This window comes from Cucurbita pepo, chromosome 19, assembly GCF_057944985.1.
Source record: "Cucurbita pepo subsp. pepo isolate OVF chromosome 19, ASM5794498v1, whole genome shotgun sequence".
In the NCBI taxonomy this organism is placed as follows: Eukaryota; Viridiplantae; Streptophyta; class Magnoliopsida; order Cucurbitales; family Cucurbitaceae; genus Cucurbita; species Cucurbita pepo.
Genome location: NC_141816.1, coordinates 11329799 through 11352083, shown reverse-complemented (window position 1 = coordinate 11352083; position 22285 = coordinate 11329799). Strand labels below are relative to the sequence as shown.

The following is a 22285-nucleotide window of genomic DNA, read 5'->3' as shown; positions in this document are numbered from 1 at the left end:
AGTAAGATATTTTTGAAATTAAAAAAAAATTAAAATTATATTATTTGAAATTGAAATGGTAATGGCTATAAACATTAGCACATGAAGACAGCTTCTTTTGTTGTTATTTAAGAACAGCGATGTGTGGTTTTGATAATGGAAGAACAAAAGAAAAAGAGGTTTCACTTCTCATCCGTGACAAACCAATTGCCATTGCCTGTGACCTTGTTAGGTCACCCTCACTCCCAACCCAACTATTTTCAACCCACTAAATGCACGACAAACATCTAACCGTTACTAAGAGGTAGCTATTTTTTCAACTTAACGCTCGACTAAAGGGACAAAAAACTCGAACACCTCATTAGTGTATCTCGCCTGTCCTCGTCATATTTCATGCCCATTTTCCCTCTCTCGTTTCACACTTGCCTATTCCGTATAGGTAACTGTGAATAAGAGAGCAGCTAAATGGTACTCGAGTATTAACACTTATAATCGATGTCTTATCTACTAAGCTATACACGAATCGATACTCACCAAAAGCCCTTTATCTGTTTGGGCAATACAACAGCGAATAGTTCGGTCCAAGACTCCACTGTTTCAGGAGTAGGATGTCGACCGAGATGGAGCTGGGAGCCAACCTAAACTTTCTCGAGACGTACATCTAGAAGAGGAATGAGTCTCTTCAAAAAGTGTGAATTCAGTCGAACAGTGGATCCGAACTTATAATAAAAAGAAAGTTGAACATATTATCAAGTTTGTCGTTTGTGTTATGGTGCAAGCGAGTCCATTTGCCCATCACTTTCAAGTGAACATAGCATATCCTAAAAAGTGGATAGCCAATTTGATGAGGCAGTACAAAACTCGCATCAAAATGGATACTAAATATGAAGAGGATAAATCAAAGAATGGCAGAGGAACAAACGGTTAAACAACGGGGGGCAGAGGGCAGCATGGAAATAGCTGGATTTGTAATCTAAAACCATTGCAACCTCACCTTCTCATCAACTCACTCGATTTTAAAAGGTATTGGTGATTCATTATCATCCCAACCATTTCAATCTCAATCCATTTTCTTCCTTTTTTTTTTTGCAGTTTCTCTGCTGGCGATCGTTTTTCTCTTCCAAAATCCCTCTCAATGTCTGTTTCCCATTACCCATTTCCGGTTAATTACTGTTCTTTCGGTTTAATTTTTTTTTTTGTTTCAATTTTCGAAGTTCTTTTCTCTGATCTTTGAAGCTTTGAATACTGGGGTTCTTTCTTTTCTCTGATCTTGGTGGGGTTTTGCTCTGTGTTCTTGTTGTCGTTGCTGTTTTTGGTACTGTGAGGGGCGGGTGGCTTCATTTAATTTCTTGCGAAATTCAAAGAACTTGTTTGAGCATTTCCTTTTCAGTTGGTCGATTGTGTTTCTTTTTTTTTGTGGATCTAAGGGTTCTGGGTTTGAAGAAAGTGAAAAACAAAAACAAAAATCTGAATGGGTTGTTTCAAGTCTTGAATGGTTCTTTAATTTTGGGTGTTTTTTGGTGTTTTAAAGATTGGATTGGAGTTGAGAGAAAATGGAGGCGTTGATTTCTCCTAAAACCACTCAAGAAGTGGTGGGTGAGATTATGAAACTTCACAGATCTTTGCCGGTCCGGCCTGGAATTGATGAAGTCGAAGGTGCCAGGGTCCTGATTAGCAATGTCGATAAGGAATCCCAAATGAAACTCGAAGCCATTGAAAGACAAACCAAGAACCAAGGCGTCCCAGAAGAGCTTTCAAAGATCTTGCTCGATATGCAGAGGAATTTCATCGCCTTCAAAAGCAAAGAAGACAAGTGGGAAGCCTTGAAATTGCTGGAAATTGAAGATGTCCACTACCTGTTCGACGAAATGCTTCAAAGAGCTTCGAAGTGCGTTTCTACTCCTCCAACCTCTTCAACCTCTTCACAAACTCCCAATACCCTTTCCTCTACTTTCCATTCAGCTTCTACCGCTAATCAGAACAGAACCTCCGCCGTTCCTTCTGTGTCTGGGAGTATCAGTACCTCAACCGCCGCCGCCCCTTCTAGCTTGTTATACAAGTCCGACAATGGACCTACAAAAACCACCACTCAATTATTCTCGCGAGATGATAGTTATGTCCCAAAAGGCAAGCCAGCGGCGTATATGGATGGCTTTGGAGCTAGACCAGGCGTTTCTTCCTCACCCTTTATTAAAGATCCATCCTTAAAACTTGCAAATTCTTCAGGTGGGTAATCTCTATTTTCCATTCTTCCAAGTGTTCTTGTTTTAACACGAAATCTTTTGTATGCTTAGGTAAAGATGGTGACAAATATAACTTGATGTCTCTGGCTAGTTTCATTGAGAAAGCAAGGAAGGGCGGCAGTCGAAAGCTTGATCTCCGGAACAAGCTGATGAGCCAAGTAGAATGGCTGCCTGATACTATAGGGAAGCTAACCAGTTTGGTGTCTTTCGATTTGTCTGAGAATCGTCTTGTGGCTCTACCAGAAGCCATTGGAGCACTTTCCCAGTTGGAGAAATTGGATTTGCATGCCAATAGGATCAGTGAACTTCCTGGCCCTTTCACAGATCTCACCAGTTTGGTTCATTTGGACCTCAGGGGAAACCAGTTGGTATCTCTTCCTGCTGCTTTTGGGAAGCTGATTCATCTTGAGGATATTGATCTGAGTTCAAATTTGCTCACTTCACTTCCTGAATCCATTGGTAATCTTGTGAGGCTGAGAAGATTGAATGTGGAGACGAACAATATCGAAGAGATTCCTCATACGATTGGTCGGTGTATATCGCTCCGGGAGCTGACTGCTGATTATAACCGGCTTAAAGCGCTTCCTGAAGCTATAGGAAAGATTGAGACACTAGAGATTTTGTCTGTGCGTTATAACAACCTCAGACAATTGACAACAACCATGTCCTCTCTTGTGAATCTGAGGGAGCTTGATGTAAGTTTTAATGAGCTTGAATCCGTGCCAGAGAGCTTATGTTTCGCCACTAGACTCGTCAAGATGAACATCGGAAACAACTTTGCTGATCTGCAATCACTACCGAGGTCGATCGGGAATCTAGAAATGCTTGAAGAACTGGATATTAGCAATAACCAGATTCGGTTTCTTCCCGGTTCGTTCAGAATGCTAACTCAGCTTCGCGTGCTACGAGCAGAAGAGAATCCTTTTGAAGTACCCCCAAGACAGATATTCGAAAAGGGCGCTCAGGTAACGAACATAACATGCTGTTCGTCTCATAAACTGCTTACATTGCTCGAATTGTCTAACTCAGGCTTGTCCTGTCCCCATATTGCAGGCTGTTGTTCAATACATGATTGATCTACATGAGAATAGAGAAGTCAGATCACAGCCAGTTAGACAGAAAAAGAAGTGGTGCCATATGTTCCTCGTACGTGGTTCAAACCAAAGGCAGAGCAACCCAATAAGCAACTTGAGGGCTTAATCACTTACACCATTGTAGAGAAGAACAAGCCATCTTTTTTCTAAGTAACTTCCGCCTCGAAACTTGAAAGTCCGTCCATACTTGAGCAAGTTAAGACATATCTTCTCGATTAAGAGGTTAGAGATTCAAAAATCCTTCTCCGGACGTGTTTTTGAGGAAATCCTTCTCCGGACGTGTTTTTGAGGAAATCCTCCAAGTAAGTTTGCTTCGAAACTTAAAAGTCTGTCCATAGTTGTCCATAGTTGAGCTAGTTAAGACATATAGTCTCGACTAAGAGGTTAGAGATTCAAAAACCCTTCTCCCGACGTGTTTTTGAGGAAATCCTCCAAGTAAGTTTGCTTCGAAACTTAAAAGTCTGTCCATAGTTGAGCCAGTTAAGACATATAGTCTCGACTAAAAGGTTAGAGATTCAAAAACCCTTCTCCCGACGTGTTTTTGAGGAAATCCTCCAAGTAAGTTTACTTCGAAACTAGAAAGTCTGTCTATAGTTGAGCTAGTTAAGACATATAGTTTCGACTAAGAGGTTAGAGATCTAATTTTGAGAAGCGTTTTTGAAGAAATCCCATTGATTTGAAAAGAAAAATAAAAACTTTGATTCATCACAGTTGATGAAGACATGGGATATGGGCAGGAAGCTGAAATAGAGTTGTTAATAGTGGTGTTACAGGGCTGTGAGGAATCAGAGGCGAAACTGGGCTTCATGTAATGAGTCAACTGCAACGAACTCTGCATCACACCGTAGAGGATTCCTCCCCTCTCTGTCTTTGTAATTTTATCTTTTCTTTTTTTCTTTTTTTCTTTAGTGAATTTTGTATTTTAGGAATATAATTTTCAAGTTTACAATTTCAAGTAGGGCAGAATGAACGAATATTTATTTGATTTATCAAAATAGTAATTAAATAATATAATTTTCGGTTGAAATTACATCATTTTTCTTACCAGGTTTGCTTTTACACAAGAGTAATTTTATATTAGGTGACTTCTTAGAGAATTTTTCTATGATGCATGTAAGTGAAGATAAAATATGTTGAAAGACTCGTATTGGTACATAAGATAATTTTCACTCTCAGAAACACAGAGTGAGTAACCTAACTATCGTAACTAAGTCGCGAGGGAATATCGAAGTCATCAAGTGCCGAATATGGAGATCATCTCTGACTTCTTTGCCAGCCATAGACGCCGCAGCCGATAACTGAGTTGATATAGATTTTGGTTGCATTTGAGTCCTGAGATACTCATTCATCATATTCAAATTAAAATTTTGAGCAACAATCATCCAACAATTTATTAACAACCGCAAGAATATACAAATTATGTGCTACATTGCCTTCCACGTGTGAAAAAAAACACTAACTCAAAAGGTTAAGCAGAGCCTTTGGTGGGTGCAGGTTTGGCAAATGAGAAATCATCTTCATTCCTTCTTTCTGAATGCTGGGATTCCATTATTTCATTCTCATGTCCATCACCAGCGTCTACTCTAACTGTAAAATTTGCAGCCGGTGTTTTAGGCGACACGGGATCTACTTCGTAATCCGATGCCTCGTTCTCGTCGTACATGGATGATCCGTTTGAGTGACCTGTGGTCTTGAAACGATGCAATGTGTATCCTGATGATGAATGCATCGGCGAAGCGCTCGGGCTACCGAGTTTTCGAGTTGGGGACTTTCCTTGCTTCTTCTTAACAGCCATGCGCCACTTTTTGAGTGCCTTTGATGTTTGTTCATCAAAGATTGACTTCTTCATACGTGTGCCCATCTGCATAGCCATATCCCACAAGATCAGCAAAGATTATACTGATCAAACAGTTTCAAGGACAGCAGAAAACTCATTAGTACCTGAGTCACAAGAGCATATAGTGGAAGAGTAATGTAGCTGCAAAGACAAAGAACACCAACCCTGCAAATCCATCATCAAAACACAACCCGTTTAACTCGAACCGATCCGAATAATATATCAGCAGATACAAAACAGACATTTTCAACAGAAAGTTCAGTTCATATCCCAAGAGTAGCATGAAAGGAGTTGGCTTACCCGAGACCGATTTTTATAATTGCGAGCTTGAAATCAGTATGGAAGCAGGATTTTAGCCCGAACGAATACTGCACACGACAAAATTCGACATTTCTCGAGTTACACCTCAGTAGAAGAGCGTGATTCGGGCAATGAGGATGATTTCGTAACTTGTATCTTGTTCGATAATGATTTTGTTTACGAACTTTTTATTTAAGAAAAGGAGGAGAAATTACCCAAATCCAGAAGAAATACGTTATTTGGAATGCATTCTGCATAAAAACAGTAAGAACAAAGGGCTAATTAGTATCAATCTTTACAAATAATTCTAAACATTATGTTACTGTGATCTTAATATGCTTGACGAAATTAGACTAATCACATCATTCTGATCATCAGTACCACATACAAAAGGCAAGAACATTAATTAAATCCTAGGAATGAGCTAGACCAACAAAACTGTAACGGCCCAAGTCCACCGCTCACAGATATCGTCCTCTTTGGGCTTTCCCTTTCGGGGTTTCCCTCAATGTTTTTAAAACGCGTCTACTAAGAAGAGGTTTCTACACCCTTATAAAGAATGTTTCGTTTTTCTCCCCAACCGATGTGGGATTTCACACAAACACTAGAAGATTTATTATCAGATGAAGAGAAGATCTAAACGAAGCCAAGAATCTCGTTCGTGATTACCGAAAATAAAGCGAAGTGGATGAGATAAAGAACCAGCTGAGGCTTGCCAAACCAAAAATATTTATCTGATGCCTGAACAAGAGGAATTCCTTGGACAACAGCATGTCTTTCTGTAATTTCAAGAGCCATGTTTGTCATAACTCCCTGAAGCTTTGTTCCAACAGCCAGGATTATCTGCCATTGATAGAAGTTCTTAGAAACTTTTAATAATCAGTTCAACCTAAAATGGTGTCCCTAAAAAGAAAGACTCCTTACTATCACAGGGATTAAGGATGTCCAAAACAATGCCTGCCATCCTGTAAAGAAGATACTATATTAGTTAACCATGCTTGAATCACATTCAGAATTATGTACTGCAAAAGAGCGTAATTAGGATCAACAAGCTCACCATAAACGTTTATAAGTAAGAAGACGACGAACGATGCCCAAAGCACGGGACTGCGAACAGCGTTAAATAAGAAAGATCAGGACATGTAGAGGTTCAGTCATTTGGAAGAAAAGACCCCTCCATGAAAACATAGAACTCTATATCTAATTTTTACCTCACTCCCACAATAATCTTGTAGTCATCTTCTAAGGACCTTTTAATATATTTTTGGAAGTCAAACTTACTTCCCGGAGCTAGATGAACCTACAGATATAGAGCACTGTCATAAAAGGAACAAATAAGTTGTTTATGATCAGCAGGTAGCTGGGAATCGAAAACTCACGGCGATGAATCCATTGCGTAATGCCAAGTAGTCAGCCTTACCAACGGACCTGAAAAATTGTCGGAAGAAGCATCCCTGCAAAGTTAATCTATTTTAGGAGTCTGAACCATGATATTCATATCTCTAGTTAAGTGTAATGAATTTTGTACCAGTCCACAGTTAGCGTCTCCTTTGGACTTTCCCTTTTAGTCTCCCCTCAAAGTTTTTAAAACGTGGCTGCTAGGGAGAGGTTTCCACACCCTTATACAGAGTGTTTCGTTCCCCTCTCCAACCGATGTGGGATCTCACAATCCACCCCTTTGGGCCCAGCGTCCTCACTGGCACTCATTTCTCTCTCCAATCGATGTGGGATCTCACAGTCCACCCCCTTCGAGGTCGAGCGTCTCGCTGGCACTTGTTCCTCTCTCCAATCAATGTGGGATCTCACAATCCACCCTTTGGGGCCCAGCGTTCTCGTTGACACTCCGCCCGATGTCCACCCCTTCGGGACTCAACGTCTTTGCTGGCACACCACCCGGTGTCTAGCTCTGATACTATTTTTTGTCCTTGTGAAGGTGATGTGTGGTTGTGCATTGCCTATTTCCTTTGCAATGTCATATATATATAAAGATTGAATTCCTCCATTCCATCTCCATAAATACACATATACGAGCATTGTCTTATTGATCATGAGTGATTAAATCCAAGTGATTCCACAGTCAAAAAGATATCACTAGTAACTAAGAGTTGCATAGCTTGGGAGAAAAAACTTACAATATAAAAAAAGACAGGAAGTTTTGCCCAAAAGCTCGTGTGGGCTCTCACAAATGATGTTTCGTGAGTAAGCCTGAATCGTGCATTATCTGCAACACAAGTTCATCTAGTTTAGGCTGATCCATCCATGAGAAATAAATCATTAAACCCAAGTTTGGGACAGAACAGGCAAAAGTTTGGGCTACAAAGATAGTGACATACCATTTGAGAACTCATAATTGTGAGTTGAGGTCTCCTCCTCCCATGCCTTCCAACCTCGAATCTGTCATGTATATAAACATTGACATGCATAGAAGTTTCAACTTACAAAGGCAAAAAAATCGCCAAATCTATACCAAAACGTTCTGTTTCAAGGCACTTTCAGTAGTTGATGTCTTAGATTTTGATATATGGTTAACCCATTTTCAAAGTTGTTTTTGAAAGGAAAAGATTTGAGTGCCAATTTCTTAGCATAATGAACTTGGATTCATGAGAAAATATAGTAAAAAACTCTTGCAACCATAGAAAACACTCTTTTGCAGCTTAACATTGAGCATACCTTTAGTCTCCCAAGCATCATTGTGATGGCGCTGTATACTACATGAAATACAGCTAAGAAGAAGATAAACAAGTGCAGCTGATGCAATCCTGAGATAGATATAAGCGGCACATGATCCTGTAAACAAATTGGTTTGAGATTTTATACAAAATATGTTCGAGACAATGGAGCTAGACAGTCAAGAACAATGTATCCAAATAAAGGTTCTTACATCCTTGCAACTAACAGGGCCAACAGCAGCCAGGTACCTCCGTTCATACCATAGAAGTCGTCGATGATGCTCGCCTTCATCGGCTCCGCCAGCGTCCTTTTCCATTTTGTCATCCTTAGCTGCTGCACACGGTAACATAGTGTTTGCAACCCCTGTGGGAATGCAGATTTTAATGATGTAGCTCTGGCCAAAGGTGAGGAGCAGTGAAATGAAGCCCAGAATCATCAGCTCTGCAACCAAAAACAAATCAATCATGAATTTACTTATTCAAGTTTGCTGATCCATCAAAATTCATAGGCAAAAGTAAAAAGATAGAACAAGAGATGATGAATTGACTTTCAGAGTTGTTGAACATACCAGCTTTAACCTTCTCCAGAGCTTCATAAAGAGCTCTCTTATGCTTATCTGTAAGCCACTGAATGACCAAAACAGAGGAACACGGTGATATCAGATATCTATAATTCAGATTAAACTGATACCCATTTTCAATTTCAGTCATCCCCATTAGAGACAAATACAAAAACTCGTGGTACCCAAAAATAAACACATAAAGAACTCCAAAACTAGCAAAAACTGGAGAAAAATTCAACAGGGTAATGACTATAAAAAGATGAAGAAGAAGAAGAAAGAACCAAAGTATCCATGGAAGAAGGAGAGAAGACTAGAAAGAAGGTAATGAGAAGAACCAAGATGAATTCAATTCCACAATCACGACAACAAGGAAACACAAACCCACCGTTCCAGCTTTATGAAGGAGTTTCTCCAAGGTGATAGAAATAATGATGATAACAGCACAAACACCAGCAACAGCCCATGTCGGAGTCTGATCAAGCTCCCTCGTGGTGCCATCGCCGCCGGCAGGAGCCGCCAACGATTTGCCCCACAACAAACTCAAACACAGGTAATAAACCAGCAACATTTCTCAGCTACCAAACACAAACCAAAATGCAGGCAAACAAAGATATATAGAAGATGGGTCTGACTCAAACAGCACCAAAATGAAGTTGATCGCACAGAATAGAGCCAACTATATATGAGAAATGGAAACGAAAGACGGCAGGCAGGAAGAAGAAGTCTTCCCTTCAAGGTAGACAGCTTAGTGGGGGCACATTCGCATTGGGGATTAAAATAACACAAAGATTGACCGACTTAAACAGAGACCCACAAGAACCCTTGATCTAAAGAAGAGAAACGCGTTCATTTTCGAACTGGGTCCATCGCCTCAGTCATCGATTACCCATAACTGCAAAACCTGGGGTTTCTGAAAACAGTAATAAGCCGCATTTATTTGGGTGAGCTTTAGATAGGGGAAAATCGAAGAACTTAGTCAACGGAGGAGGGCTATTGGAACTGGGCGGCTGCGTGCGGTAAATTACAACACAAGAACGCACCATTTCTGACCTTCGTAGGTGAAGATTTTGGATTCGAAACCAGAAATCACTGCGATTTTGCGTTCTTTTTTCACTTTTTGCTTTGAATTTGAAGAATGCATTTCTTTTTGGAATTGGAACAAGATCACTACAGAAACCAAGTCCACGCGTTTCGGCTATCAAATTAGCGCAGCGCCTAGATTACCGCCAGAATTGATGAAGTAGACAACAGATTCACCAATGAAATTACAGAGTTTTCTTTTTCTTTTTGTAAGTTTTTATAATATCATTAATTATTTATTTTTTACTTTTGTCAGTTTGTGTTGATAAATCCTTAAATTTTAACTTTTAAAAAATAAATTTTAAATTTTCTAAATATTTAATATTTTTTTTTATGTACCTTAAATCAAAATTCCAAATATATTTTAAATTTCAATTATTTTTTAGGGTTCAACTACTCAAATTTTTTTATTTTAAAATATATTTTATTTATATTGACCGACTTTAAATTAAAATTATTTTAATTAGAAATATAAATAAATGGATAGTGCTGTCTTTTCCGTAATAATTGTGAAATTATTATGACAAATTAATGTCTTTTATTTTATTTATTTTATTATTTCACCATTTGCGTCACCCTAATAAACATTACCCTCCAATGACAATGACATGGTCAATTCTTTTCCCAATATTATTTTTATATTTTACTTTTTTATTCAATAATCCATTTCAATTTTTTATTTTATTATATTTTGATTATTTCTTATCTCGAGACCAAACTAGTTATTGGAGAACTAAAATTGTAACAGGTGCACGAAGCTATTCCAATAACAGGGTTGCCTTTGATAGATTTATTATTAGTATGAAATAATCTAGCTTGACTCGTCTTATAATAACAATGTCCCGATATGAATGAATTTGGTAAAAAAAAGTCAACTCATCGATAATAAAAGTCAACAAGTTGACTTCAAAATTCGAAGTCGTTGAGAATGTTTAATACTCCACATCTTGCCTACTTTCCTCTCTCGCCACTAAAAAAACACGTTGACTTTACTTTTATCGAATAATATTATTTTAAAAAAATTACTAAAAAAATTCGAATTAACCACGAGAAAATAGCCAAATAACACGACAATTTGCATATACTTTATATATATATATATATATATATATATATTTTACAACTTGAAATAATTATGCATTATTATATTAATTAATAACTAACCCCCATGTTATAAAAAACAAACATGTCAAAACATGTTCAAGTAGTAATTATATAAATTTAAATATATTAATAAAATAATAATTTGATAATTATATCAAATTTTTATTAATAAATTTTAAAAGATTAAACTCCAAATTGCGAGTTAAGTAGAGGATTATGGACTAATTGATATGTTATTTCACACGTGGGAACTTAATTAGTTCTCTTTGATATTTTCAGCCTCCGACAAAATCGACAACCGGCACGTGTCAGAATACTAAATTACAAGGTTGCCCAAAGCGCACAATGTTTCTTATTCGCTTTTATTTAATTATTAAAAAAAATTATTCTTTTATTTATTTTATTTTCAATTTTTTATCACGTTGCCAACCATTTAAATTATTTCTCTTTCAAATATTCGTTTAATAAATAGGATAGAACAATTAATTTATAAATTAGTCACTTAATTTAGATTTGTATCTTTAAAAATTGTCTATAATCTTTCAATTCTTTGTCCAATAAACTTTAATTTTTTTCAATAAATTTCTAACTTCTAAATTGTGTGTTGTTCTGTTCGAAGATATAAATTTCATCACGGAATCATATATATTTTGTTGAAATCTAAGAATTTTGAGAAGTTTACTCGATTAAAATGTTTGTGTTAATTTCAGACGAAGAAGGAAGAGAAATCGGAGAAGGGTTTGGGTTTGGGTTTAGGGGAAATGCTGAAGATTGGAGATTCCAAGATTGTATACAGTTGAAGAAGCTTCGAATCTCTCAATTGCTGCCTGTTCCTTCACGTTCTTCCAAGATTTCTTCTCTATTTGAAGATCTCGCTATAAATCATCTCCTATTTGTTTCAATTTTCGTCGAGGCATTTCTACTGGCTCTCGAATGAAGTGCTGTTCTTCCTTTCGCTATTTATGGATGCTTCTATTGATACTGTTACGATTTTGGAGCTATCTTGGCGCGTCGAGGAATTCTGAGAATTCAGGATTCTCTGGATTGAGCCGGTATGGGGGTTTGGATGATTCCGAAGCCGTAGCTCGAATTGGCGGCAGATCCCTCTTGTCCGTTCCAACGTGAGTCTTCAATTCATTTCTCCTCGTTTCCTTATTAATATGCAACGAAGATTCTTTAATCTTTTTGATCAACCTTGATTGAGGACATTTCTTGTAACCTCAACTCATCTCCTTGCTCTTTGGACAAATTAATCTTTTCACTATCAATATCAATAAAAATAGTCTTTCAAATTCGTAAGAACTAATCCAAATCAATACCGTTCTTCTGCTATTAGTTTTGTATTTTGTAAATCAATGTAATGAGTGGTACTGTCAATATATACTATCGTAGGAAAGGTAGTACTGCTCTTATAGCTGCTTTGGATGGGGCAATTCATTTGGTGGACAGTAACTCTATGAAGATAATTTGGTCCTTTAGTTCTGGACCGCCAATCTATTCGTCACATCAAGCTCATGTTCATCATGAGCACAATCAAGAAAACGCTTCAGGTTTGAGCAGACCCTTCTTTTTTTATTGTGGGGATGACTGGGAGCTCTACATGCACACAGAGTATGGTGAAACGGTAAAATTTAGTGAATGAATAACACCATCATGTGTTTATGTTTTCTTTCGAAATTTGTTTTCAGTATTGATTCTGCAATCACTGTTTTGATGGTTTTTCCTTTTTTTCATTTTTGATATGAATATATATTTTCCTCTTGGGATTCCTTGACATTTCAGAAACTACCTAAAACGATTGATGAGGTTGTTAGAAGTACACCATATATATTCGAGGATGGTACGGTGATGACTGGTTCTACGAAAACCACAGTTTTTGAGGTTGATCATGTGACTGGAGAGCTTATTCGTAGTCACATACCTGATCTCTTGTCATCTGAACTAAGCAATGAAGATCTTGGTAGTTATAAAGCGAGGAATAATCTAGACGATAAGGATTTGATACAACCTGGCGTGATGAACCCCCCTGTTGAGCCACGATTGTACATCACAAGAACAGATTATTCTCTGAAATCGTCCTTTTCGGGTTCTAAAGAAGTTTCCTGGAGTTTGAGTGTTGCTGAAATTGGAGCTACCTTACTCTGTCCAGAGGTTGAGAATCCAATTGAGGGCATTCCTTGGAATCTTCAAAATAATAGTAGTTATGAAGTTGATTATGCTGTGCCATTGTCTTGCCAATCAAAAGTACTTGTCTTTCGTGAACGCCATGTTTTATCAGGAAAGTCGGGGTATAAAAGATTATCGAAGGCTCATAATGTTGATAATATGTCTTTGGTGTCTGCTTCAGGTTCGATCCTTCCTTCCCAGTTAAAGATTGATAAACATTTAAACATTCATCCTGAAAGATTGATGCTTCCTGAGCCTGTATCAAACACTATCTCTTCTTTGCCACCCAATTCAAGTAGCGAAGCAGTAGTCCCAATGCCTTTGATGAAGGTTAATGAATCAAGTATCTTTAAGGGGTGTAATAAAATGGAGACTCTTGCTGGACCTATTGGATTGTTTTTTGTAGTTTTAATAACCATGCTAGTAGGATTGATGAAGTATGGCAGGACATTGGCTGTAAAGGTAAAACAGCGTTTCTTCAATGAGAAGTCGTCTAGTACTTCCAATGCAAGAATTATCTCTTTGAAGAAAAACAAACCTCGAAAATCAAAAAGAAGTGGAAATTCTGAGAAAATGGATGCATCTATTTCATCAGAAATTGAAAATTTGCTTATGCAAAGTGAGGAGAACTGGTTTCAGGACAATAATCTTATTGGTGGACGTCGGATTGGTAAACTAATTGTAACCAACAAAGAGATAGCCAAGGGTAGTAATGGCACCGTTATTCTTGAGGGAATCTATGAAGGCCGAGTAGTTGCTGTGAAGCGCCTTGTCAAGGCTCACCATGATGTTGCCTCTAAGGAAGTTCAAAACTTAATGGCTTCTGATTTTCACCAAAATATCATTCGATGGTATGGCACAGAGAGTGATCAAGATTTTGTCTATATTTCATTGGAACGGTGCACTTGCAGCCTCGATGATTTAATTCAGATTTGTTCTGATCAGTCCTTGAACTCTATGCTTGGCTTGGATCAAGATACTGTACCCATGATTGATTCAGTCAAAGAGGTTATACCAGACTTGAAATTGTGGAAAGAAAATGGCCATCCATCTACAGTTGTTCTAAAACTCATGAGGTTCTCTATATTTATTATCCAACACAATAATGATCTTTAGTTATATGGATTAATTTTGTTAGTTCTCATGCGGCAAATATAGTGTTTTCCCACTAACTTGTATACAATAATATATGGTTCTTGGAACCTGAAGTAGGTTTGGTTTTGATAGTTGTCAAATGCAGGGATATGGTAGCTGGGCTTGTGCATTTGCACGAGTTGGGGATAATTCATCGGGACTTGAAGCCACAAAATGTGTTGATAATTAAGAAAAAATCTATATGTGCAAAGCTCTCTGATATGGGAATCAGCAAGCATCTTTCAGCTGATATGTCATCCTTGGGACATCGTGCCACTGGCAAGTATTCTTCACTAGCTTTCGTCTCCCTTCAATACTCATGTTATATTCTACATGCATTCCTGGTTGATAATGAGGCTTTTTAAGTCTCTAGAAATGATGGGTAACTTGAGACAAAAATCCTATCGCAGGTTGTGGGAGTTCTGGTTGGCAAGCCCCCGAACAGCTTCTTCAGGGGCGACAAACCCGTGCAGTCGATTTGTTTAGTTTAGGTTGTGTTCTCTTTTTCTGCATCACAGGTGGTAGACATCCATTTGGTGATCGTCTCGAGCGTGATATCAATATCGTGAAGAATCAAATGAATTTGTTCTTGGTGGAAAGCATCCCAGAAGCTCTAGATCTTATTTCTCAATTGTTAAATCCTATCCCTTGTTTGAGGTAAGAAATCTTTGTTCATGAACACTAAAAAATCCTTAGATATCATTTATGTAGAGTAAAAGCATATCTACTTCATCTCTCTTGATAATATACCAGACCAAAAGCATCAGAGGTGTTGCACCATCCTTTTTTCTGGAGTTCGGAGATGCGACTTTCTTTTCTTCATGATACTAGTGATAGAATAGAGTTGGAAGACAGAGAGACTAATCTCATGAAAGCATTAGAGAATACTGCCCAGTTAGCTATAGGCACTAAATGGGATGAAAAGATGGAACCAGCTTTCATTGCTAACATCGGTTGGTATCGGCGTTACAAGTATGATAGCGTTCGAGATTTGCTGCGAGTTATGCGCAATAAATTGAATCATTACAGAGAACTGCCTAAAGAAATTCAGGTTTCCTTCCTTTTTTTCATTCTTTGATCGTTCATTTTAATGAGCCAAAATCGGTGACAACCCATCGTTTTGTGTTTTTGTTGTCATTTCAGGAACTCATAGGATCTGTTCCAGAGGGATTCGATGGTTACTTTGCTAGTAGGTTTCCAAGACTCTTGATTGAAGTTTACAAAGTTATAAGCCAATACTGTAGGCAAGAAGAATGCTTTCAGAAGTACTTTAAAAGCCCTGCAGACTAGATTCTTAGATATGAATGTCTTGAAAAAAATGCTAAAATTATTATGGTAGCATGGTTAGAGTACTAATATACATGTATACATTTGTAAATATTGCTGAATAGATCTGAATTACTGTAAAGTGTTACAATACAAAGAACATTTTTGGCTCTTAAATTTCGTCCTCTTGATACTTGATGATACTGTTGCTAAAGAAAATCGAGTAAGCGCTAACAACATGCAACCATGATGCCTGTTTCTAACCCGTACCGATCATATGCATCAATACGTACCATCAGCATCACAATTGTCATATTTTCTTGAACTGCCTGCTGAATTATCTCCATTCATGTTTCTAACTGAAGCCTCCTGCATCTGTCGTCGCTTGGATCGACTCCTAAAGACATCTTCCTTTTCATCTGCAAAAGAAAGAAATCTATGCAGGCTTTTAGATCGAGATCGAGAGGTTTGCTCAGAAGATTCAAGTTCTTCTGAGTAATGCTTGCTGTATTGGCGCAACATTTGAAAGACGTATATCGCAAGAGCGAGCAAGCAGGCTAATCCACATATTAGAAAAAGTCCCCAAAAGCTATCGAGATGAAGTCGATCCACCTCAAATTTGGAGACTTGTGATGTGCAAGCACTTTTCATTAACCATTTATCATGGATTCTTTGAAGATCCCCATTTTCGGACAGTTGTAGAATAGCAGTCGACATGTCGACTGCTAAAGGAGAGTCGCGCTGGAAAGCCTGTTGGTATGAAGTACCATCATCAGATGACAACCAAATAGACAGATAGACAAACAAGCAAACAAAGAAACATGATTGAAGTACTTACAAATCCCCACCCATTTTTGGTGAACTCTTGGCCAACAATACTGAATTCGCAATGAGTTGAAAGGAAGAGCTCGGCATACGATCGCTCGTCGACAATAGCAGCAACACCATTCTTCTGTGGACCATCATTCAAGGCTTTAACATAATGTTCTATTGAGATTAGTGGAACGAGTCTCGATTCGTGAATGCCAAGTTCCTCAATCAAGTAGTTTCGAGTAAACGAACCCTGCTGGTACCCAATTGGGTCATTGTTTGAAACCAAAGTTTCAATCCCTTTGACAGAAGAAGAGAGTTGTTGAACTGTAAGGATAGAGGTCAAGCTTGCAGTGTAGCTCGAGTTTATAATAAGAACAACAAATAACCATATGAGCAGCACGAGGCGACCGAGGGTACTGACCGTGTTTTCCCCTACACAAAAGACGTGAAATATTGAATCAGCTTCCATCAAATTCATTTCGAGTTAGCTCACATACGTTCACTTACGATGAGAAAAGAACATAGTTGAGAAGCTGAACCTGCATCAGATAAAGAACAGAGACAAAAGGAAGAAATAAGTTTGAAAGCTTTGATAAGGAGTGTCTTGAAATAAGAATCCCACATGAACTCACCACAGAATAGTAATAACTTGTCTCTTCGGAGGGCCACGAAAATCATCATTAATCCTATGCTCCAAAATCCAAACAACTACGCCTACTACAAGAAAAGAAACAGCAGTAATGCACCACATCTTTGCAGTGAACGGCCGTAAAAAGGCCCAAGCATTAGAGTTCAACTTCTTGACTGGGGCTATGACTACTAAGCCGGACTCGATGTATGGTTGTGTAAAATCCGCCATCCGGGTTCGGTTCGTGATAATTGCAATGTCGCCTATCGCTGCATCGAAGACCTATAAGGAAGAAAACATTCTAAGTTTGTAACAGCCCAAGTAGATATTATCCGTTTTGACCCGTCACGTATCGCCGTCAACATGTCTACTAGGGAGAGGTTTCCGCATCCTTATAAGGAATGCTTCGTTCTCCTCTCCAACCAGAGTTAAAAGATGAAGTTTTATCATAGTAAGTAACCTTTCATTATAATGCTTACCCCGGTCGTGATTTGGCGAACAAGCTCGGTTGTTCTTGGATTAGTAACGCCATCTCCATAAGCAATTAACTTATAAGGGACCGTATAAGGCAACAAGTTAATTGCTGCAGTGAAGACATCAATGCAGTAGCCACTGAACATGTCAGTTCCTTCTACTTGTGAGACAAATTCTTGGTAACTGACTCGTCTTGGGACACCGATTCTCAAATGCCCTCCACCGTTCGGAAACGCCCACCCACGAGGCTTCGTTGCTGCTTGTCCTGGCCATACCACATCATATAGCTTTTGATTTAAACTGGATCCATTAGGTGGTTTTGAGTAAAGGGTTTCAGGAGGCACAATGGATAAGCCAGAATAGTTAGACCAGTAACCAATTCGCCTTTCCCCTGAGCCGATAATATTGATCACTTCGAACGCAGGGCGAATCAAGTCCCGGTCTGGAGTGAACTCAACTGGACCTGTTACTCCAATGAAATTAACGTCTAAAATATTCTGTAGTAGTGCCCTCCCACCATTGAAGACGCTCATGGCATTCAAATTCAAAGCTCCAACATCAGCCCAAGTTAACTTGGAAAGATTTGAAAATGAAAGATTTCCACCTTCATTAAGAAATGAGTTGATTGCATGAGCAAGCATCCATACAGTATCATACGCATATAATCCGTAAGTACTCAATCCGAGTTGGCTGCTCGACGACTTTCCATTAGTCAAATTTGTCCACCTAGAAACAAATTTCCTTTTGAGTGCAGAATTTGGAGTATAAAGACGCAAAGCAATAAGTCCTTGAATACTTTCCATAGAACCAGGAGGACGAGTAGAATTCGTGTCGAGTAGCAAAGAAAGCCAGTTTGTGGCTATCCATACATAGCCAGGTCCAGTCAATCCAAGATGTTGAGCTACATTGAGCACCACCATACCTGTGGACTCATAAGTGTGAACAACAAGTATTCGAGACGTGGTTAAAGTCACCTTAACAAGTGCATTAGTGACCTCGTCTCGACTCGCATCAGGCTTCAATGGTACTTTGACTGAGATCTTACATCGTTTCTCGTTAAGTTGATCCCCCAATGCAGCAATACCATTTCTACCATGGTCATCATCAACAAAGATGGCAACCACTTCTCTCCATTCAAAGTAGTCTACTATTGCAGCTACTGCAGCCATCTGATACCGATCGTTCTGTGACGTTCTGATAAAGAAAGGAAACTGAAGTGATGACAGTGTAGGATCTGTCGCCGAAAACGACAACAGAGGAACTTGGAGCTCATTTGCAATATGAGATATCACATGAGCAGTTACAGAGTTTTGGGGGCCAATTATGGCCAGGGTCTTCGTCTCCATAAAACGCAAGGCTGCAGAAAAAGAATTACGAACCATTTTCATTCAAGATAAAACAATCAAGAACAGATATCAGTTATCAGATTATATGCAACAAGTTCGACACATACACTCAACGATGCCCAAAAATCCACTGTAATTGGTATCATGTAAAGTGAGATTCAGCTTCGTCCCCCCAAGAACGGATGGATCAGAATTCACATCCTCGATGGCAGCTTCTACCGCGATTTTTCCAACTTTTCCTATCATAGAATGGAAAGAGAATAAAGCCCCAATGTTGACAACATCAGGCCTCGTGGATACATTTCTGCTATCTCCAATTGAGGAACTCCCACTGGAGAGAAGCATCAATACTAGAATGCATATAATCCTCATTCTGAACTGGATAATAACTATTCCTCAAATGCTATCCAATCTGTCATAGATGCGAGGAACAGAGAAAAAAAAAAACATAATGAATTTAAAAAAACTGCACACTCAAAGATCTAAGTGCTTCAAGATTGAGTAAAGGCGCCTGAAAATGTGAAGCAAGTACAGAATTGCATGAACAAATTATCCAAATACAGTAAGTCAAGGAACAAAAAGCAGTATCAAACCAAGAACAACATCAGCTAGCGATAAATCCACAGAGGTATCAGATCTAAGTGCTTCAAGATTGAGTAAAGGCGCCTGAAAATGTGTAGCAAGTACAGAATTGCATGAACAAATGATCCAAATACAGAAAATCAAGGAACAAAAGCAGTATCAAACCAAAAACAACATCAGCTAGCAATAATCCACAAAGGTATCAGATCCAAGTGCTTCAAGATTGAGCAACGGCGCCTGAAAATCTGAAGCAAGTACAGAATTGCATGAACAAATGATCCAAATACAGTAAATCGAGGAACAAAAAGCAGTATCAAACCATAAACAACATCAGCTAGCAATAATCCACAAAGTTGTGGCAAAGGAAGAAGAATCAGAGAACAAATACCCAAAAGCATCAACGGGGGCATTCCAGATTGGACAATCAAGATTCATACAGTTCAGATAAGGTGCAAACCAACGAGTACTGAATTCACAGAACCCACTAAAAGATTCAATAACCTCATCCTAGTGAAGATATACTTAATAAACAGAAGCCTCTTCGACAAGAACAGGCCAAGAGAATGTTAGCTCGTTGGCAAAATGAGGGGCCATCTTCATCGACTCTAACTGGTGGAGAGTCTTCTCATGTGAATACGGAAGCCCTCCAAAACGGGCACAGAACCGTTCGATGAAAGCATTAAATGATTGAAAAGACCAAGCTCGCTAAGCCTTACCTTAATCCCTTAGCTGCTGGAGAATCAATCACCGCCGACTATGGGGCGCCCCAAAAATAGCTCTCACAGCTCTGCGCGCTTCCCTTTTCAGCCATAAACAAATATTGGCACTGTCATGTTGCGCAGTACGCACATTCACACTCGACCCTCCATTACAATCGATACCCATAACCATTTTAAGACCCTTGAATCGAATTTCATCGTAGTGGAGTCTTTTAGTGGTGAAGGTGAATCGTTTGGAGGGGCAAATTTTCTACTGGGTTTTGTTTTTTTCTTGTTTGGATTGGAATATCGTCATTTATATCACGTTTTTCATATCAAAAACAGAAGCTAAGAAATTTTGAAATGGAAATTGAATTTCTTCGTCCTTTTCCTGAGAACGAATCATATTTCTATGCGTAATGACTTATGTACCCCAAATGCTGTTCATGGAAATTCGTGCACCCTCGTATGGAATCAACTTACAAATATTCCTTAAAAGTTAAAACATTAAATAGATCTTGAAATATAAAAAGTGACCAAAAAGTTCAAAACTTTGAACTTTGTGTTCTAAATTATATTAGTTCAATGACATAAAACATCAAGGATAATTATTAAATGTTTAATGATCCATGAGACATAGAACTGTCGGTTCAGACTATAAGAAATTTTGTAGATGGTGTTTGTAAAGTGGCAGACTGAGTTTGGATATATTTAATAGAGTTGGATAGCCTAAGTTTCTTAAATTCGTGTCCGGTGTAGATCTGGGTTTTAATATATTTAGATAATTTAATTTTCTAAAATTATAATAAAAGTGTGATTTTTTAATTTTCATTATATTTTTTACATTTAATTATAATGTATAATGAAATTTACATAGTTTTTGTAAATTTAATTTAATTATATTAGAAGAAAAAAATCTAAAATTCGAGTAGTATTAATATATAGAATTATAAGATATTTATTTTTATTAAAAATTTATTTCTTAGTATTATACTCTGAAAAATTAAAAAAAGAAAAAAGAAAAAAGAATTTTCTAAATTTTAATATTTTAAATTATAGCACAAAAATAAAAGTAAAACTGATAGTGGGCCGTGGGCCGTGGGCCTACAATTTCAGCCCATTTCACTTTTATCGACCCTTCCTTTTCAGTAAAATTTAATCCATCTGGCGGCTGGTCCCATTTCATGAACAGACTCCACGTGGAAAAAAAGGTTCCCGCGAACAGCCATGGCCACTTTGAAAGAGATCCTAACTAGGCGACCCGTCGCCGCCACCATCAGGCTCACTGTCCCTGCCGGCGGAGCTCGGCCAGCGCCACCGGTGGGCCCGGCGCTTGGTCAGTACCGGCTGAATCTGATGGCCTTCTGCAAGGATTTCACTGCCCGAACTCAGAAGTACAAGGCGGACACACCCATGGCCGTCACCATCACGGCTTTTAAGGACAACACCTTCAAGTTCACCGTCAAGTCGCCGTCGGTCACTTGGTACCTGAAGAAATCCGCCGGGATCGAGTCTGGGAGCGGCCGCCCAGGCCATGTGGTCGCCTCCACGCTCTCCCTCAAGCACATTTACGAGATCGCGAAAGTCCAGCAGTCCGATCCTTATTGCCAGTACATGCCATTAGAGTCCATTTGTAAGTCCATTATCGGCACTTCCAATAGCATGGGAATTAAGGTTGTTAAGGAATTGGATTAATACAATACCTAAATTTTTGGGGGTTTTCTCCCTTTCTTCTTCAGTATATCGCTTCAAATTGAGAATTTTTTTCAGTGACCTCATTCTTCTTACTGTGACTGAATGTTACTTTGTATGCTAAGTCCGCAATCTATTCTGCTGATATATTTAGTTTCTGATAGAAGTTGAATTAATTCCATCGAGCTACTTGTGAATTTCAAGGAAAGGGGGGCTTGGACAATAGCTAAATGTAGCCATCTCTCTTGGAAGAAAAGTTAATTTTGATCACGAGAGATGCAATTTTGTTATGGGACTATAGCTAATTTGTAAGACGTGAACTTATTTCATTTTGATCACTGAATGTGTTGCCTTTGCTTGCATTAGCCAGTTATTAACTTCTCCCAATTTGATATCACTGGTGTAAAATACTGAATTTGATTGTCTTTCTGAAGCTAGGCTTCGTTGTCATTCATCTGCAACTGATTGGTTGAACTTTATGATGCAAACCGCTAGCAGATATTATTTTCTTTAAGCTTTTCTTGTCGGGTTTCTTCTCGAGGTTTTAAAACACATACACTAGGGAGAGGTTTCCACATACTTATAAGAAATGTTTCGTTTCCCTCTCCCATCGACAT

General features: G+C 38.4%; 4 protein-coding genes and 1 pseudogene across 15 annotated transcripts; 3 read left to right on the top strand and 2 right to left on the bottom strand.

Moving 5' to 3' along the window:
* Positions 1–807: 807 nt before the first annotated feature.
* On the top strand, positions 808–4346 carry LOC111781584 (plant intracellular Ras-group-related LRR protein 4). 2 transcript variants are annotated; one of them, XM_023662266.2, is made up of 4 exons: positions 808–1002; positions 1511–2205; positions 2274–3187; positions 3276–4346. In XM_023662266.2, the coding sequence occupies exons 2-4, from the start codon at positions 1533–1535 to the stop codon at positions 3420–3422; spliced, it is 1734 nt and encodes a 577-aa protein (XP_023518034.2). In that variant the 5' UTR covers positions 808–1002; positions 1511–1532; the 3' UTR covers positions 3423–4346. The 2 variants fall into 2 exon arrangements, with proteins under 2 accessions (XP_023518034.2, XP_086976154.1); XM_087120028.1 differs by having other exon boundaries at positions 1072–2205.
* A 321-nt stretch (positions 4347–4667) lies between these two features.
* LOC111781586 (MLO-like protein 8) lies at positions 4668–9859 on the bottom strand. The gene is made up of 15 exons (XM_023662269.2): positions 9071–9859; positions 8692–8749; positions 8335–8564; positions 8124–8240; positions 7787–7847; positions 7586–7674; positions 6833–6907; positions 6665–6753; positions 6511–6560; positions 6378–6418; positions 6123–6296; positions 5669–5704; positions 5454–5521; positions 5258–5318; positions 4668–5177 (listed from the first exon to the last, which is right to left on the bottom strand). The coding sequence occupies exons 1-15, from the start codon at positions 9251–9253 to the stop codon at positions 4785–4787; spliced, it is 1725 nt and encodes a 574-aa protein (XP_023518037.1). The 5' UTR covers positions 9254–9859; the 3' UTR covers positions 4668–4784.
* Positions 9860–11416: 1557 nt separating this feature from the next.
* Positions 11417–15612, top strand: LOC111781583 (serine/threonine-protein kinase/endoribonuclease IRE1a-like). Of its 3 annotated transcripts, none has more exons than XM_023662262.2 (7): positions 11417–11990; positions 12262–12493; positions 12652–14111; positions 14276–14448; positions 14580–14826; positions 14923–15220; positions 15313–15612. In XM_023662262.2, the coding sequence occupies exons 1-7, from the start codon at positions 11803–11805 to the stop codon at positions 15457–15459; spliced, it is 2745 nt and encodes a 914-aa protein (XP_023518030.2). In that variant the 5' UTR covers positions 11417–11802; the 3' UTR covers positions 15460–15612. The 3 variants fall into 3 exon arrangements, with proteins under 3 accessions (XP_023518030.2, XP_086976153.1, XP_023518031.2); XM_023662263.2 differs by having other exon boundaries at positions 11851–11990; positions 12267–12493; XM_087120027.1 differs by lacking the exon at positions 12262–12493 and having other exon boundaries at positions 11849–11990.
* On the bottom strand, positions 15475–20273 carry LOC111781581 (glutamate receptor 3.6). Of its 9 annotated transcripts, none has more exons than XM_023662256.2 (9): positions 19995–20273; positions 19444–19523; positions 19290–19362; positions 18804–19108; positions 17356–18707; positions 16881–17158; positions 16756–16787; positions 16274–16680; positions 15475–16185 (listed from the first exon to the last, which is right to left on the bottom strand). In XM_023662256.2, exons 4-9 carry the CDS (start codon positions 19066–19068, stop codon positions 15718–15720), a joined length of 2802 nt encoding a protein of 933 aa, XP_023518024.2. In that variant the 5' UTR covers positions 19069–19108; positions 19290–19362; positions 19444–19523; positions 19995–20273; the 3' UTR covers positions 15475–15717. The 9 variants fall into 9 exon arrangements, with proteins under 9 accessions (XP_023518024.2, XP_086976151.1, XP_086976148.1 ...); XM_087120025.1 differs by having other exon boundaries at positions 19454–19523; XM_087120022.1 differs by having other exon boundaries at positions 19290–19523.
* An 877-nt stretch (positions 20274–21150) lies between these two features.
* On the top strand, positions 21151–21714 carry LOC111781865 (large ribosomal subunit protein uL11m pseudogene; annotated as a pseudogene).
* The last annotated feature ends 571 nt before the right edge of the window (positions 21715–22285 follow it).